The sequence below is a fragment of the Schistocerca gregaria genome, chromosome 2 (assembly GCF_023897955.1).
Source record: "Schistocerca gregaria isolate iqSchGreg1 chromosome 2, iqSchGreg1.2, whole genome shotgun sequence".
Classification (NCBI taxonomy): domain Eukaryota; kingdom Metazoa; phylum Arthropoda; class Insecta; order Orthoptera; family Acrididae; genus Schistocerca; species Schistocerca gregaria.
Window position 1 is genome coordinate 427,028,674 of NC_064921.1, and position 19,566 is coordinate 427,048,239.

At 42.7% G+C, this 19,566-nt stretch overlaps 1 protein-coding gene and 1 long non-coding RNA gene across 2 annotated transcripts in view; one reads left to right on the forward strand and one right to left on the reverse strand.

Moving 5' to 3' along the window:
• The window catches only part of LOC126335814 (uncharacterized), a 98,076-nt gene that overhangs the window by 57,645 nt on the left and 20,865 nt on the right, over positions 1–19,566 (reverse strand). Inside the window, exon 3 of the mRNA XM_049999279.1 lies at positions 9,613–10,004. Within this exon, the coding sequence (XP_049855236.1) occupies positions 9,613–10,004 (392 nt within the window). The remainder of the gene's footprint in view (positions 1–9,612; positions 10,005–19,566) is intronic.
• Positions 3,802–8,512, forward strand: LOC126324190 (uncharacterized). Its single transcript, XR_007559840.1, has 2 exons — positions 3,802–7,950; positions 8,000–8,512. It is a non-coding gene; the product is annotated as an uncharacterized LOC126324190 (long non-coding RNA).

Consider the following 19,566-nt stretch of genomic DNA (forward strand, 5'->3'; position numbering starts at 1 on the left):
AAGTAAAGAGTGCTATAGTGGAGTTTGAAGTTCTATGCATTATATGTGAGTAATGTATGTAAAATACTATGTAAATTGTTTATTACATCAAATCATTTTCTGACGACATTTTGCATTTAAATCGTTCATGTTGATGTAACTTTGAAAATTTAAGAAGCTACAAATGCCTTACGCCATACCTACTAGTTGCTGGGCTACCGTATGTAAAATTGAACGACGCCTAGAAGATAAATTGAGCCCATATGTCAAGATACTTGCAGGCCATACTGTGGGTAGTGTAGCCATTATAACTGTTAGGCACACCCAAGCGTACAGCCACCAGATACGATTTTTTGTCTTTTTACTTTTGTACAACGTCAACCATAAATTTAAACTGTGTTTTAATAATAGTTATTGAACTTTAAGGAAATTGGTTCAGTCTGTTATTTCATCCTAATCAGACACTTCTATAGGGTTCCTTCCTGTTGTTTGATTAATCTGCGTATCCTGTTTTACAAACTTATGAAGTGCCAAGTTAATATAAAGAGGCACCATTTAAATTGTTTTTGTGCTTTCTTAACTACTGATTACAGAAAACGCTTTTTTAATAGGCCCCCTGACCACATTCATTTAGCTTCCTTGAATTTATCTACTGGGATTTTTCTCTTTTCAAACCAATGTATAAGGGTGTAGTTCAACATTGTTTACGTGGAGTAACATTTATTTGAAGAAGAAATTTAAACGGTAGCAAGAAATTATTGAAGTTTCATACTTCTGCTTTTCCAATATTTCACTGTTTCATTGCCTGGATAGGCTGGCGACCGTTAGTACATATTTTAAACTACTAAATGAAGTTGAAACCGATTTTTCCTTGCTTCAATACGATACTGTTCACACTGCCTTCGTTTCCAACCGCTGGATAAGATCTTAGGAATAGAATGGAATAGTCTGATTTATTTATCCGTTAGAAACAAGACACAGTCAAATACTGTAAAAACGGTAACTCTGTTGATTAGCTTTTCCTACTAACAGGACTATCCTCCCACGGTGTACATTATTTGGAAATTAATCTAAATTTTAGTAAGAAGGTTATATGTGGCTTTTCCCATGATAGGACTATTTGTTCTGTTTGGGTATGGTATACGTGGCAACATAGAGACGGGATTTTCTGTTATTTAGGTAATAGCACACTAAATTAAAATAGTTGTGGTAGGGTTATACCAGTGCTAGTAGTGAGTTTTCTAGTATTTTGCGGTTGCGCGCAATGCGAGAGGTCGCTAGCAAAGTGCAAGTACAGCTGTAAGCACCTCTCGGCAGTAGACATCATCAAGTTGTAGCAGCAGGTGGTGTCTTCCTGTGAACGTCCAAAAGAACGTACAGTAGTATCTCACAATCAGGATGGAAGTCTGGGTGAAAGCCCAGCTACGTGAAATAGAGCAGAGTGTAAAGTGACATCTACTTTGTGTGTGCCATAGTTGATATGGGAGAGCACAAGTTCAAAAAATGGTTCAAATGGCTCTGAGCACTATGGGACTTAACATCTATGGTCATCAGTCCCCTAGAACTTAGAACTACTTAAATCTAACTAACCTAAGGACATCACACAACACCCAGCCATCACGAGGCAGAGAAAATCCCTGACCCCGCCGGGAATCGAACCCGGGAACCCGGGCGTGGGAAGCGAGAACGCTACCGCACGACAACGAGATGCGGGCGAGAGCACAAGTGGTTGTGAATGTTTTGACCAGCCTTCGTATAGTGTGTCAGTGTGTGCATGTACTGGCGGAATCAGCTTGGTATATTAACTATTGCTGCAAACAATCAAGGAAGATCTTAGGATTTTGATAGTACCATGACTGCTTTTAGACCTATTTGCATGGTGTGGCTGTGATATTATATGCTCGGGCTACTACTGTTATGTTCTCAAAATCACGGCGAGCCTGTTGTCAGATAATAGTGCATTAGTGATAATTTATTTGATAAGTTATTGTACTTTTTGCGAATATAGCATTTCCCTGTTGGTGGTACAGTTGGTTATATTGCTATGTAGATTGTTTTGTATTGTAGTTGTGTGTCTGGGAAATAGTAATGGTACTGGTAGCAGTGGATATTAGGTAATTGTTGTGTGCCACTCTCTTTGCTGTTATTTTACTTGGGTGACTTAATGAAGTCATTTATGGGGAGGAAAAATTTGTTATTTTATTTTCATACCTGTCACTGAGGAGAGAAGCAATATCATTTTATCTATGCAATGTATGCACATATCCACGTGTATTATTGGTTAGACATTTCGGAGTTCAGGTTATTATATCAGTGTTGTGCAAATAATTATTCGATTATTTGATACTGACATTACTGATTCCAAATGGATGAGCACTAGGCTTTGGTATTTGTATGCACAATTGATGTAATGTATTGTTTAGTAAAAGTGAGATTGATTTTGATTGAACACTTGCTCTATTCCCAGCCATACTATGCTCCCACCTGAATCCTGCATCACAACACGCACCTATATGCTCATATGCACACACCCATTATAATAAATTAATTCATTATGCTTCACCCTAAGAGGTAAATGTATCAACTGTCTTTGTAAACATATACCATCCATGCTATGTTCTCGATCATCAGTTAAAAAAAGAATAACATATGAGGCAAATATCGCTTTTTACTTTTAATTGTCTTGTGTCATGTTCGTCTCCTTCGCCTTGGCCTGTAAGAGAATCATTTTATATGCTCTTTCTAAATTTGAGCTAATATTAATACTTTCTTGCTTTACGTATGTTTCATTTATCATAAATGATGCCACCTCCCTTCACTAATGAAAGTTGTTCTTAATGTTTCAGAGTTCTAATCATGTTGGAAAGTGGTGGGTTTGGTGACACCTCGATTTACGTGTCATCTGTCCGCTGTTGTGTGCAGACTTATATTCTTACAAGTCGAATCTGGGTGTCTAAATTTCTTTCACGAAGTCCGATCACTGTTTTTTGTGTACAGCAAAACGCACCGTAGCGTAGTATTTCATCATCACCAGGCCTTCTGCACTCCAACAATGATTGTGAACGTGACCACAAAGGTAGATTCCCTAAAAGAGGTAACAGAGCTGTGTTTTGGACCATGCAGCCGGTTAAATATGTTAAAGATATTCTTAACTGATCTACATTCATGAATCGTTTTTTGACCTTAATGTACCCCACTTCTGAAGAATTAGTTTTCAGAAGAATACAACATTAGCATTTAAAGTTAGTTTATGTTCTTCTTCTTTTATTTTATTGGGAATACGTTGCAACACACACACACACACACACACACACACACACACACACACACACACACATACACACACTGATCTAAGAAGCATATTACAGACTTTGTATTTCCAAAAAAGTTTCACCTTTTACCTGAACTGGGTAAATTACTGTTATTCAGCTCTCTCTCATACACACACACACACACACACACACACACACACACACAGACACACACACAAACAAACAAACACGTCTGAGAAGCATATTAGGGCTTTGTATTTCCTAAACAATTTTTGAGTTGCACCTGAACTGCGTAAATTATCGCTATTGACCACACACACACACACACACACACACACACACACACACAAACACACACACACTGACCTGCTGCCAAACTAGCAAAGTGCTCTTTTTAAGAGGGTCTTACAGGTCTTACAAGTGATGGAATGTTTTCATATTCAACTTTTCATTCTGCAGTTGAGTGTTTCACTTCATTATTTTCGATAACCACTGCAAACTTCCAGAAATAAACGAGATCTTCGAACTTCTCTTCAACAATTGTTATTTAATTATCAATTTAATTATTGTATGTCAGATTCTAAGACAGCAAGAAAACTAATCGCTCCAACAATTTATTTTGATTATTCCAGTGAACAAAATCGATATGTGCTGGCGATTAGTAAATGTCAAATGCGTTGATACTGGTATGTAGATCACCATCTCTCACTAATTATTTACAACTACTTTCAACTAATGTGTGCTTAACGATCAGGGTACATTCGTAGTCTCGGTTGTAATTTACTTACCTTTCGGTGAGAGATTTCTGTGTATGTGCATTGGTAGCACTAAGAATTTTATGATAATATTGAAAATTTCGTCTTTTGTAACACGTTGTAATAAGTTTAATGTTAAATAAAAGATTATTTAATCGCCTCATTCCAGGTATCTTGCATTCTGAATTATTAAATTATTTCCATTGATAGTTGACTGTGAATGACCAGACGTCCACACTTTTTCTGCTGGTTTAAATCTGATGCCGTATACAATATCATGCGTTTGTGAATTAGTTTGCTAAAAAATGATACTGTCAGTTTAGCTCCTGCCTGTGCTATAATTTTCTTTCATGACTCTTCATCGTCACCAGCATCACTGTCTTCCTTCCCATATTCATCATAATTCTCTTCTTCTTCTTCTTCTTCTTCTTCTTCTCCTCCTCCTCCAATGTCTCCATCTTCTACTTTCATAAATAAACTGTTTTCTTTGGGTTCGTCTCCTTCGCCTTGGCCTGTCTTCGATTCGAATAGCTCTCCAATGACTCCAACTTCTGCTTTCATATATGCATTCTTTTCTTTGGGTTCATCTATGTCTGTTTTCTCTCGGAATAGCTGCCTCAGTCCCTCTGACGTTTGAGAAATATGTCTAAATGCACTTTACAGTACATAGTCAGCCTTTTTGGCAACTACACCAGGTTATTGCAGATATTTCGTAGAGATTCCGACACCTCACTTTTAAAACTGATCTTTCGTGCGTTGGAATTGGAAGACACGTTGACAACCGCAATGCTCAGTCTCCATATATACCACAGTACGGAACTGTTTACTTGCAGTTGATGATATATACAGAGAGGGCCTCTAATTATCAAAATTCAAACCGTGGAATTCACAAAGACCGTTTAAAAAAACGGAATTACTCGGAATTTCATTTGTGTAGCACATTTAAAAAATGGAACGAGTCGAAATTTCATTTATATAGAGCATTTGAAAACAAAAGACTGGAATTTGATTCACACAGGCCGTTTAAAAAGAGAAACGGGTCGGAGTTTCAGTAAAACAACGTCTTTAAAAAATGAAATGACTTGGAATTTCATTCACAAAGACCATTTAAAAACTGCACGAGTTAAAATTTCATTAACACAGACTGTTCAGGAAACGAAACGGATCGGATGTTCATTCCAGAACGTTCAAGAAACGGAGAAGGTTAGAATTTCATTCACACAGACCGCTCAAAAATGGAACGGGTCGCAATTTTATTAACAAAAAATCCAGTGCTAAAAGGCTTACGACAAGATAAATCCACGCAGAAGTGCAACTGCAATAAGTTTCAGAACTAAGAGTAAGTAGGCCTATCATATACTGCAGCGCTGTGGTTCAGAAAACAGTTTTGAAATATACACGTAATTTACATATAACATACAGAATATCTAATATGAGTACTACACTGTTCTGGTATAACTGAAATTACTGTAACAGGAATCTTATTTCAGTTGACCATGTAACATGGGGTACCCAACATAAATATGAAATACTTGATAGACTCTGTAATGTAACAGTTAGTTTCCTAATTACGGTACGCATGTTAATTATTCTTGGACGGTATGCTCGTTAATTATTCTTGGTTATCAAGCTATTATTTGTTCAGATAAATTTGAAGGCTTTAATATAAGAAACTGAGAACAAAGTATCTAAATATCTTTTTTTGGAATCATTAAATGAACTTTAGTGCTTTCCACATCCTTACACTGCAGTGCCTACTTGAGATACAGTCTTACCCCATCCTGCTGGGTGTGGCGCAGTGGAATTACCAACTGGAAGCACTTAGGAGGGCGTCTTCAGCCTCTGCCTTTGCCTCACAAGGAAAAAAACTTGCTCGAACTAGGGGATTGTGACTAATTTAATTTCCTTGAAGAAAAAGCATATTTGTTCCATATGGCTAAAATTGTAAGTTTGCTCTCTACTGGTTTCGAATATTACAATCCTCTTTACAGATGAAAAACAGTGTACATCAGTGGTTCAAACATACATTGACGTTCACTGTATTTCTCCCGTGAAGATCATTGTAACAATTAAAACTGGTAGAGAATAAACATACAATTGTACAGCTGATGGCACAAATATGCTTTTTTTCAAATTAAGTGACAGCAGTAGACAGTCACCTACGAAAAGGTCAAACCTGGATTCTATGCAAATGCGACCAGGTTTTTAAAGTATCGTTATTTCAATAAAATTTGCAGCCTGCGGCTGTACGTTGGTGGTATTCCCCGAATGCTGACTCAGGAAATTTTTTGAAACTGTGTTGGGAGCTAAGATCGAAATACGAGTCAGAAGGTATCTTCCGGAGTCACAATAGAGTCGCTTTATATTTTTTTCCGCGGGCTGCATTATTTGTTTTGTCACCGAAACATGTACCCATTTCAGAATCTATGTCCCCAACATAATTTTTTTTTCTACTGTTTAAAGCGACGGTTACCTTTTATTATTTTTGCAATCGCTTCTTGTCCTGCAGCATTCACACCCGTAGTGTTAAATCACTTTCTTTAGTTTCTCTGGTGAAACGACAACTTCTTCAACAAAACGCTTCTAGTCAAAAGTACTTTTCGAATCTCATAATCAATATTATATTAAATTGTCAGTCTTTTACCCACTATAATAAGTGCTTTTAGCAATTATTGCTTTTCCATACAGTCTACTTCATGATCAGTGGTAAAACTATATGTGAATCGTGTTCGTTCATCAGTAATACATACTTATGTACACAAATCTGCGTTGACGTCCACGCCCAGGAAACGTTGCCTTGAATTCTTTTGATTGTTGATGACTCCATGCTGTTATATGAGCTACGACCTGCCTTGAGGAATGATACTTGCAGAAATGCAAAGCTTTGTTTTATTTCAGTCGAATTCTATGGAGACTGTCTCTGGCTGCGGAAGTCTTATGCCCAACTTTACAACACACCTTTAATCCACACATATTAAAATATGGCACGTGTTCACATGAACAGGAATTCATAAGAACTATCTCGTGTTTCTCCTCTAGATGGGGAAGAATAAGCCTTAACTCTGGCCACTGTCGTGCTGTTGGTTGCGAACGCTTCAGAATGTAGATAGAAGAACTTAATCCACAAAATCGGTGCATATGAAACACCAGGTACTCGTTTGTTTTTAAAAAGTGCTGCGTATACAGTCACTAAGAGCACTGAAAATTTTTGGTAAGATATCCAGCTTCCACTTTTGTCGAATTGGAAATAGATGGAACATGATTTTCTGAAAGTAAGGTATGGCTGGGATCAAATAAATTGGCAAATGTCTTCATGGATAAGGAATAAATTACATTATGGAGTTGTCGTTGTAGCACATCTTAATTAGCGTGGTTTAATAATTGTATGTGTATTGTCCACTGCTCTTCATAAGAATAAGTGTTGTATTTACGCATAAGTGTACATATTTAACAAGTTATGATTTTATAATAATAAAAAATCTCAAGATTGAACAAATAAAGTAACATTCAACAATTTTAATGTTTGGATAGAGAGAACTATGCACCGTGATATATTTTGTCTTCAAATTTAACGACAGCAGACAAAAATTATTGTCTCGCATTACAAAGCTAGTGGATGATATGCACAAATTATTTGATGAAAATGTCGCTTAGAAGTAATTGGACTTCAATAATGACAACATTTTACCAGATCAAATATTGATTGTGAAGATCAGATTGACTCGCAGAGATGGATAAAGGATTGTTGTTGCAGCTATCCCGAATGGGGCTACTAATGGAGCAAATACTTCATCACGTTGTCAAAATGTACAGTGATATTCCTTACCTGTTTCCGAAAATGACTGGAAATATCACTGAATTACTTTTCTTTTGCAGTGACTCTGTGACTGAGTAAGTGCCAGTCTACAAAATGGCTCTGAGCACTGTGGGACTTAACATCTGAGGTCATCAGTCACCTAGAACTCAGAACTACTTAAACCTAACTAACCTAAGGACATCACACACATCCATGCCCGAAGCAGGATTCGAACCTGCGACCGTAGCGGTCGCGCGGTTCCAGGCTGAAGCGCCTAGAACCGTTCGGCCACACCGGCCGGCGCCAGTCTACAAAATAAAAAGGTTCGACATTTATTCTTATCTGTAGTAAGCTTTTCTTCTGTCACCAGTCGCTGTATTCACACCTCGTAATGATGTGTCAATCAAAAAAATGTCAACTTGTGCCGATATGCAAAGTCTATATTAATTAAACGACACCTTCATCTAACTGGCGGAATAAGTCACATCAAAGGTCTGAGGGAGACAACACAGACACGACTAATAAAACACTGTGATCTTCAAACAAACCTTACAAATCCTCGGTCTTAGTGCAGCTTTACCTCTTGCCTTACCATTTTCGTATCTCAATTTTTTTCACTCATCCTGTAACATATTGTCAAATTAGCCAAAATTTAACATCACACACACACACATACACACACACACACACACACACACACATACACACACTGGTGCATTACGTCCACAATACACAGAAACAATTACAAAAAATTTAATTCAGTTGTAACATTCTCCCACCAAATACTTCAGTTTTCTCTCTGAGGATAACGACAGTTATATGTGGTCATACGTATGTTTTACAGTAATAGTAAAACTGCAGCCTGCATTAAAGAAAGCTATAACGCTGCCCGTCAAGCACAATAGGAAAACAGAAGATTTGTGACATCAGGACGTAGACGGCTTAGCTTCTCTTAACTCGTACTCAATTGTCTCAAACAGGTTTAAAATATGCTTAATTCTAAATTACAAAAATGAAATCATGTTTACATACTTCCATCGTCGTTACTTCATCGCAGCGAATGTTCCACCTGCCAAGTCCGCAAAGGAGTATGAGTTCGAACTGAATTACTCTCATACGCATACTTTTTCGTCTATTATGCCAAATGCTAAAAATGCTTACATGTTTTTGAAACAATATTCATCGGCACAAGAGCAGCTAGTCTAAAATTTGTCATACTTACATCCGTTGAACTGTGTGTTACGGATCCAAGAGCAAGGCAGAAGGGATCAAAGGCTTACTTCACTTGCCTACAAAATCACTTCCTGTTTCCTTTTTGTCCCGTATTTATGACGAGCAACTCATACTACGGACGTAGTGAATACTGTCTTCATACATGCGGCGGCTACAAAACAAACAATCAAAGATCGATACATATGATGACATATTGTTTGTGACACAAATATACACACGCTAGCTGTGTCCACAATATACAGTGTACTACAAGAAGAGAAGAATTTATATTTGAGAACTGTTGAAGGATTCGTAATTGAGAACAATGTTCCTGAAAACCTAGTGTAGTTATTACGCAATACTCCGAGAAAAAGCTTGATGTAAAAAGACGTCAAGAATACGATCATGTTTTCGTGAAGTGCAATGCGGGTCCGTTTAGCTAATGATCCACAAGTTGTAGATAATCACGTAATAGCATTGGCTCGCTCTTACAAAAGGCGTCCCTCCACTCGCGGTAATTTTTCAGGGACGTAGATGTGTATACCAAGTTGCCATTAGAAACTGTCAGATATTTCGAACGTATATTACAAGTGATCACATAGCTCCTTTACTGTCAAAAATTGGTGTCAGGTACTTCATGTAGGATAAAGAATACGGATTTTGATAGGTCTTAGCGAGAGCTTCGTCGGCATTCTCCGGGTCATTGAATGCCTTCACAAACTCTGGGCCATACTTTTCAGAGGTCAGAACGAAGCCACTCATGGCGCTGAACATAAATGATAGGACGAGACAGCCGTCCATCTCCTCCTTCAGCTCCTCGAAGGTGTAGGCCTCTGCCTGCTGTTCCAGTCCGAGACGCCGCAGCAGGCCCACCAGCGTGCTGTGGTACTCGCGCAGCAGGTCCTCCATGTGGTGCCGGTGGACATCTTCGCTGGCGTTCGCGTACAGGAAGTACTGTAGATCCGAGGCTGGACTTGTCACTGTTGATGCCTGCAACATCACCATCAACTCGTTTATCGTACACATGCCAAATGGTAATGATATATCACCAATTCACTTCCTTTTTTAAAGGGATCGCCGGCCGCGGTGGTCTCGCGGTTAAGGCGCTCAGTCCGGAACCGCGTGACTGCTACGGTCGCAGGTTCGAATCCTGCCTCGGGCATGGATGTGTGTGATGTCCTTAGGTTAGTTAGGTTTAAGTAGTTCTAAGTTCTAGGGGACTTATGACCACAGCTGTTGAGTCCCATAGTGCTCAGAGCCATTTGGACCATTTTAAAGGGATCAAACAGAAGATGATTTGATTTGTACACGGCCGTTTAGATTTGTACTAGTGTTTGTATATTCTTTGTGGAAGTCCGATGGAGAGCACCTAAGCGCATAATGCCCCAGCTGTCAAGCTGGGCCGGCCGCGGTGGTCTCGCGGTTCTAGGCGCTCAGTCCGGAACCGCGGGACTGCTACGGTCGCAGGTTCGAATCCTGCCTCGGGCATGGATGTGTGTGATGTCCTTAGGTTAGTTAGGTCTAATTAGTTCTAAGTTCTAGGGATTTATAACAACAGATGTTAAATCCCATAGTGCTCAGAGTCATTTGATTTTGTCAAGCTGGAAGATGGCATCATGATTAGACGAAGTGACACCATGCTTGATATTTTAAAGGATGGAACTCCTCTGTATACGAGATCTGTTTCACGCATCTTAACGTTCGTGACGTCACATCTTCTTAAGTTTGTGTCGTACGAGTACTTAGCTTTGGTGGTACACTCAGTGGTTTATATCGACACTGTCTGCAAAATCTGATGCGAATAGAGTTAGTAGGAAAGAAGTACAAAATTAAAAAGTGACGACTGATGCTGAAATTTTATTGCATGAGCAGCGGAAATATACGTAGTAAGAGATGAACTTTTTTCCTTTATTAAGTTGTTTGCGATACAAGCAGGAAAACGTTTCTAAACAGATTAAAATTACGTTTAACGTTTCTCTGAAATCTCTTAGTGCCCTCATTCTAAATTACCAGATAAATATATTCTCGGCAATTCGGGCACCGAGAGTTAATACTGCCTCCACAGTTTCACCGTCCGCCTGTTTATTCGAGTGGCAATCGGCTCTCAGCCGTGTTGTGAAGCGGACGTTCGTGGGGCTCTGTGCGGCGCTCCCCAAGAGGGCCGCTGTTTACTCGTGCGGGTAGTGGTATTGAACTGTAACCAAATCATACTGAACCACAATGGCGCTTCCTTATAGAAAGGTTCAAATGGTTCGAATGACTCTAAGCATTATGGCACTTAATATCTGAGGTTGTCAGTCCCCTAGACTTATAGCTACTTAAACCTTACTAACCTAAAGACATCACACACATCCATGCCCGAGGCAGGATTCGAACCTGAGACCGTAGCAGCAGCACGGTTCCGGACTGAAGCGTCTAGAACCACTCGTCCACAGAGGTCGGCTTATATAAAGGCCACGATTAAAGTAACATTCGATGCCCAGTACGCACGACCTAAGGCATACGAAGTAGAGCGTTTCCTGCGTAAAATACTGCACGTCGATCCACAGGAATTTACCGGTATACGTATTTCGATCGTCTCCAGCACTGTTTACGTGAAACTTGTCGATGAAGCAGGGTGCGAACGACTTCTTCGCCGTTCCACCGATGGATATCGTTTCCACCACTCGGACGGCAACGTCGGTGAAATGACTGTCGACCATGCAAGACTCGGAGCTCGGAACATACGAATCTTCGAGCTGCCGTTTGAAGTGAAAGCTCTGCAGCCTTACGGGGAAGTATTAAGTCACGTGGAAAGAAGGCGACATACTTTCGAGACGTATCTTGTACTGAATGGAATGCGTCAGGTGCGAACTCAATTGCGTAAACACATCCCATCGTACGTAACCGTTGGTGGCTGTCGAGCGATCGTCCTTTATGACGGTCAACCGCGGACTTCTACAGGGTGCGGGCAGGAAGGGCCTACAGCGGCGCCTCGTCCAGATACCACGTGCAGACACAACGCCTCCATCGCAACCGAAAACGCTGCCTATTACACACGTTGAGGCAGCGAGGAACATGTCAGACGAGGACGTTGTTCCGTTCCATTTGCCAAATCCCGAGGGCCCTGTTTCGGCGTCCACGACGACGCAGCCTCCATCGGAACCGTCGCCGTCGATTCGAGCTGGAACACGGGGATGCGGGAGGTGCCTACTGTTGGTCGTGATCCATAGGACGCGGACACGCGTTCCCGCAAGCAGAAGTCGCTCAAACGACGCAAGAAGAGGAGGCTGTCTGCAGGAAATGATTCTCGAGAACGTTGTAGGACGATGAGGAAATTCAGACTGCGGCCAGGGCTGTGGACCTCACACCAACGGTTCCTGGTTCGTTGCTGGCAACGTCAGCCCAAGGACAAAGCCAAGTTGACGATGCTCGACTCAGCGACGAGCCCCTGGCGATTTTGTGGCTAAGTCATCGGATGAACATACGTCGCCTAACGTATCACACTTCCAGTTTGATGAATATAAGTCCGAGATGGAGATGGAAAGAATGTTATCAGGCTCTAGCGACAACCAGATAGCCGCGGCCGGCGGATCGTCGTACGGACCTCTTGTCTCAGCCGATCAATAATATATACGGTGCGGGTGACAGGGACGGTCGAACGGACGACGAGGCGCCTACTGGCTTAAACGACTACAGGGTACATCATCGTACTATCAAATGATCCATGTGTATCGAATAGGTACAGTCAATGTCAACGGCATTAGTTCCACGATCAAAACTCAGTTGTTAAAGGACATGATTCTCGCGGCGGACATTGATATCTTGTTTCTTCAAGAGGCAAGGCCTGATCTGCACCTGAATGTTTATGGATAAGCGTCTTATGTCAACCCAACTTCCGCCGGTCGTGGTTGTACGGCCATACTACTACGCGATGGCATCGAACCACTGGATATTCAGTTTTTGCCATCAGCGAGAGGCATTGCGCTCTCCATCGGCGCAGTCCGCCTTGTGAATCTGTATGCCCCGTCTGGTACTGCGAAGCGTCGGGCGAACCATCTATTACTCCACTGAGGTAGCTCCATTGTTTCAAGGCGCTACAGAGCACCTGGTGGTGGGCGGGGACTTTAACAGCGTCTTATGCCCTGAGGATCAGATCCCTCACCATCTCCCGTGTCCAGCCCTTCATGGACAGAGATCTCGCTTTGCATGGTACATGGACACTGATCCACGGTGACCGTCGCGGATATACACACTTCACCAGCCACTCAACCAGCAGGCTGGACAGGATTTATGTTATACGAGGTCTTCGGTGCTGAGCTGTGGCCCACTGCATCCACCGACCATCAGGCCTTCATCGGCGCAGTGACTCTGCCACAACAACAGACGAGCCATAGTGGAGGACCTTCGACCCTTAAGGTTAACTTTCTCCAGGACGAGGCTTGCTGTGTAGCCGTCACTGATACCTGGCACAAATGTGAGCGACGGCGTCATACCTATGATCCCACTGCACGATGGTGGACATACTGTGCCAAACCAGCTCTTCGCCACACGCTGATGGCGTATGAACGAGACAGGGCGCTTTGGCTCCGATCCACCTCTGAGTTTTGCCACATGGTCTTGCGGGAACTAGCGTCGCAATAACCTTCGCCAGAGTGCCAAATGGCCATCCATCGGACACAGGCATGGCTTCCGCAGATCACAGCTGACAGATTGGAAGGCACGTGGGTTCGATCGAGATTGCAATGTTCCTTGCCAGAGGAACGTGCCTCTCTTTATCACATCGTCAGAGAACGGAGACACCATAAGAGACGACTCATCGTGCCAGTTAATATGCGGACGGGCAGCGCGTAGAGACACAAACCACTGTAACCGAAGCCCTCACAAATTATTACCGCTCTTTCTATCTAGCTGATCAACGGCGTGACAATGACACTGAGGACGTGCTGCACAACCAGCCACCTTCGGGTAGGGTGCAAGGCGACGCCACATTCTTGTAGGCCGTCACGTGGGAAGAAATGCGCATGGCCCTCTCGCGGGATGCGAGAAACAAATCACCTCCAACTGATGGTCTTACTCTTGAATTTTATCGCACGTTTTCTGACCTGATGGGGAAAGTTTGGCGGCAGATATGCTGCAAACTCCTGGATCTGGACTTCTCCCCCCCACCCCCCCCACCCCCCCCCCCCACCCCCCCCCCCCCCCGCGCTCCCGAATTTTTGGAGGGCATGATCATCCCTGTGTTAAAACCAAACGGGTGGTGCAGACCGCAAAATTTCCTGCCGTTGACGTTACTGAATTCGGATTACAAGCTGTTCGCCCACATTCTGCTTGTCTCATCGCTATTGCCAATGATGCCATTCATGCCGACCAAACATGTCTGGGAGGTGGCAGTAGCATACACACGGCGTTAAGCACTTATAGAGATGTGGTGGCGCTCATGTCGGCATGCCGATTAGAAAGCGCCCTCGTGGCGTTTGACCTAGACCACGCATTTGACCGAGTTGAACATCATTTATTGCAGGCTGTCTTAGAGAAAATGGGATTGTCTCCAATACTGGCACGTGTGGTTCTCCGTCTCATCCACGGAGCCCCTTTCACAGTTTTGGTCAATGGCTACCGCTCGCCACTGTTAGCTGTTTAGCGTTCAGTACAACAAGGATGTCCCCTGTCAACCTCCCTCTTCGCCGTCGCCCTCGAGCCTGCGCTTCATGGTCTAATACATGGGCATTAGCCTCCGCAAATGTTGTGCTGATGCGGACGATGTAGTCTTGGCGAGGTCGGCAGAAGATATATGTACGGCGATCGTGTGGCTTCAGCAATACGGAGGGGCGGCAGGGAGCCGTATGAACCTGCGAAAGTCGCACTACATGGGTGTGGGCAGAGGACTGCATTTGAGTACGCCAGTGCCCATTTAACAAAGTCCCGACGATGAAGTGTTTGGGAGTGACCTTCCATGGGAACATGCAGCGTACAGCAGCAGCTAGGTATCGCAGACTACTTAATGTGCTCCGCACGCACGTTTGTCTCCATAACTTTCGAACACTTGACTTGATCATGCGGGAACATTTCGTCAACCTATATCTCGCTCCGGAACTTAATCATTACAAACACGTTCTCCCGATGGCCGCTACGGTAGCTGCCATGTTCCAGGCGGCCGTCGGTCATTTCGTCAGCGAGTGTAGGGTGTTCAAGAACCGTTACGAGACGCTAACGTTGCCCACACATGCAGGCGGCATTGGAATGATAAACGTGCACAACAGGGCGCGCGCTCTCTTCCTGCGGACGATGCATCGCCTACGTACTTCGGACAAGTCTACCCTCCCTGGTACACTGATTCAGGAGCTGGTGCCTCAGTCCCTCCGTCCATCGATTCCTGTTGGACATATCACGCCAGCACTGTGTCACATTCGCACCTATCTGGTCGACATGAGTTATCTGTTGGATGTCTTGCCAACCACGCGGGATCCTAGCACCAAGGACTTCTACCGCTGCTTTCAACGGACGGTGCCTGCTAATGCGGTTGAATGATGACATCCGGCAGTTGGCTGGGGGCGGGTGTGGAGTAACATAACACTCACCTTTCCTTTCCACCGCGGTCAGGGCTCTGTCGTATGTGATAACTACTGAAAAATTCCCAACCCGACAACGTTTACACATGATACATCGTGCCGAGGATCCTCTCTGCCCCACATGCGCCTCTGTCGACACCGACATGCAACGTTTCATTTGTGGTGCGGCTGCCGACTGCTGGCTCCTCACACGGCGAATGTTGGCATTGTTGCTGCGACGGACGCCTCAGTCCGTAGAGCCCACCGAACTGATCCATCCCGACGTCACGTACTTCCCTGCTACTCGTCATAACGCCACGGTGTCGGTTAAAGGTATGGCATTGTCATACTTTTTTTAATGAGAGCTTTTCAGGGTTGATAGATTACTGGCATTATTTAGCGAGGAACTACACGAGTTTACGGCGCAAAGCGTCGTATAGTACGCTCTTTGCGAATTACTTGCGGTTGTTGTTTAGGCCCCCTCCAGACCATTGGGGTGTACAGGGTGTGAGAAGAGACTGAGATATGGCACATTATGGACTGATGAGAAACATCAACGGTAATTATAGGGTGTTTCACCCTCGCTGAACGAGAAGGCGACCAGGACATCCCAACGTGTGGATGCTGTGGACACCTCCAAGACAAAATTTAAAAAAAGATAGAACAAAAAAAGAATTACAAATATAAATATAAGAACAAAATGAACAACAAATAAAATATAATAAAGTATTGTACCTCTTGCTTTATCCTTTTCTTTTTTTTAATAAAATGTTTAGGCGCATATTTAATTTTTGTTCGTGGGTGGAGCCTGAAGTGGTGGCACACGAACGATTGAAAAAAAAAAGTGGTAATGTGCATGCGTGCCACGTGTCGGGCTCGGGTTCGATTCCCAGCCGGGTTGGAGATTTTTTTCCGCCCGTGGACTGGGTATTGCGTTGTCCTCATCATCATCGACGCGCAAGTCGCCCAGTGTGGCGTCACATGAAATAAGATTTGCAACGCGTCGGCCGAACTTCCCCGGACGGAGCCTCCCGGCCAACAATGCCACACGATCATTTCATTTCACAGTTTCATCAATCATTCCACGAGACTCCAACTTGACGGATTATTTGTTAAAACGAAAGAGAGCTTCAGGGTGATGATGTGACCACCAGACTAATCGTAAACAATGAAATATAGAAAAATAGAATGGGACTGGACGGGAGAATGTCGATGTAGCATAAGCTCATATTGACGGCACAGCAGTGTAAAAATAAACAACAGTGGGTTAGTGAGTTAGATGCTGGTATACCATCGTTTCCAAACCTTTTGCTTAGTGTTTTTATTCTTAGCAGGATAGGCAATCAGCTTGATAACGGTTTACACTTCTTTGGGTCATAGATTCAGGAACATCGAAAGACATACCGCTTCACTGCCAGGCACGAATCTACGGTTTTCTTCTGCGGAGGGTGGGGGGGGGGGGGTAAGGGGGTTGGAGTTTGTTACTAGCTCTTTCCTGGCCTCCTCCCTTGGGAAATATACCTTATGACCGCTAGTTTAATGTGCTACATATGCCTATGATTTTAACAATAAAATATATAAAGTCTTCTATTAAAAGTATGTAATAAAATATATAATGACATTTTGATATATAAAACTATTTTATTATGATAATGATAACAACAATAATTTGATTAAATCAAAAACTGCAGTTCAGTTGTATTGCAAGCACATTTGTTGTTTAAATTGAGAAATAGATGTATCGTCTAATTGATTTAAGAAGTATAATAGCAACAAATTCTCTACAATTTATACGATATAAAATCGAGGTTGTGCACCCAACACTATCAGTTATCACTTAGCACTACGATTGCGAACAGAGCTGGGCCATGGCAGCGTGTAAATGAGCCCAGCTTTATCCCTTTCAGTCATTTCAGCCATTCTGCTACTTTTTTTCTTAATGGGTGGTCCTTTCTTTCTGGCTTCCCTTACCCAGCTTCGTGTGGTTTGCCAGGTTCTGCTTGTGAGCTCACGAACTGTGATAGATCTGTTTTAGGACGGAAGTTAACGCCAGCCTTAGCGCTCGTGCTCTGGGGGGTAGCGTCTTTGACAAGTAATCGAAACCCGCCGCTGCTTAGATTTTGCTTAATAATCGACACTGGTGGCCGAAGACTTCCACCGGCGGCCTTGTCATAGAGGGCGGAGGATTGGACAGAGGTTCAGGGCACTCTCTCATTCTAGGGATGAGAAACTAACCCTAAAGGCTGAAGAATCACCAGTTATCAATGGCATGAGAATGCAGAAGGCAGGGCAGTGGAAGCCACTGCGTTAAAGACACACGAAGTGTATCCACAGCACATGTGGCCTGAAACTGAAAAAGTGTCATGATGATCTCTCCATTGGCAAAAGATTCCGTAGTAGTCCCCCATATCCGGGATGGGACTGCCAAAGCGAAGGTGACCATGACAAAAAGATTGAACAACCAACGAAAGGATAATGGTCAACGAGTCGGGACGTGAAATGTCAGAAACTTGAAAGTGACGGGGAAGCAAGAGAATCGGAAAAGGGAAATGCAAAGGCTCAATCTAGATTTAGTATGGATCAGCGAAATAAAGTGGTTGGAAGACAAGGATTTCTGGTCACATGAGTATAGTGTACAGTTTCAGAAAATGGTATAACGGGAGTATGATTCGTTATGAATAGGAAGTAGGGTAGAGTGTTACTGTGAACAGACAGAGATAGGGTTGTTCTCATCAGAATCGACAGCAAATCGATACCGACAACTGTAGTTCTGGCATACATGCCGACGTCGCAGGCTGAAGATGAAGAGATAGCGAAAGTATATGAGGATGTGAAAGGGTAATACAGTACGTGAGCCGAGATGGAACTCTAATACAGATGGAACTCTAATACAGATGGAACTCTAATACAGATGGAACTCTAATAGTCATAGGGAACTGGAAGGCAGTTGTAGGGAAAGGATCAGAAGAAAAGGTTGCAGGAGAATATGGGCTTGGGACAAGGAATGAGAGAGGTGAAAGAATAATTGAGTTCTGTAATAAGTTTCAGCTAGTAATAGCAAATACTCTGTTCAAGAATCAAAAGAGGCGGAGGCATATTTGACAAAGGCCGGGTGATATGAAAAGGTTTCATTTTGATTACATCATGGACGGACAGAGATCCAAAATCAGATACTGGATTGTAAGGCGTGCCCAGAAGCGAATATAGACTCAGATCACAGTATAGTAGTGACGAAGAGTAGGCTGAAGTTTAAGAGATTAGTCAGGAAGAGTATTCAAAAAAAGTGGAATACGGATATACTAAGGAATGACGAGATGCGCTTGAAGTTCTCTAAGGCTATAGATACAGCAATAACGAATATCTCAGTAGACAGTACAGTTGAAGAGCAATACACGTATCTAAAAAGGGCCACCACAGAAGTTGGAAAGAAAAACATAGGTACAAAGAAGGTAACTGCTATGAAACTATGGGTAACAGAAGAAATTCTTCAGTTGATCGAAGAACGGAGGAAGTACCAGAATATTCTGGGAAACTCAGGAATACAGGAAGACAAGTCGCTGAAGAATGAAGTAAATAGGAAGTGCAGGAAAGCTAAGGTGAAATGGCTGCATGAAAAATGCGAAGAAATCGGAAAAGAAATGAATGTCAGAAGGACTGAATCAGCATATAGGAAAGTCACAATAACCTCCTGTGAAATTAAAAGCAAGAGTCCTAACGTTAAGAGTGCAACCGGAATTCCACTGATAAATGCAGAGGAGAGAACATACAGCTGGAAAGAGTACACTGAAGGCCTCTATGAGGGAGAAGATTTATCTGATGTGATAGAAAAAGGAACAGGAGTCGATTCAGAAGAGATAAAAGGAACCGGTATTAGAATCAGAATTTAAAAGAGCTTTGGATGACCTAAATTCAAATAACGCAAAATGGATAGATAACATTAGACAAGAATTCCTAAAATAATTGGAGGAAGTGAAACAAAACGACTATTCACGTTGGTGTGTAGAATTTATGAGTCTGGTGAT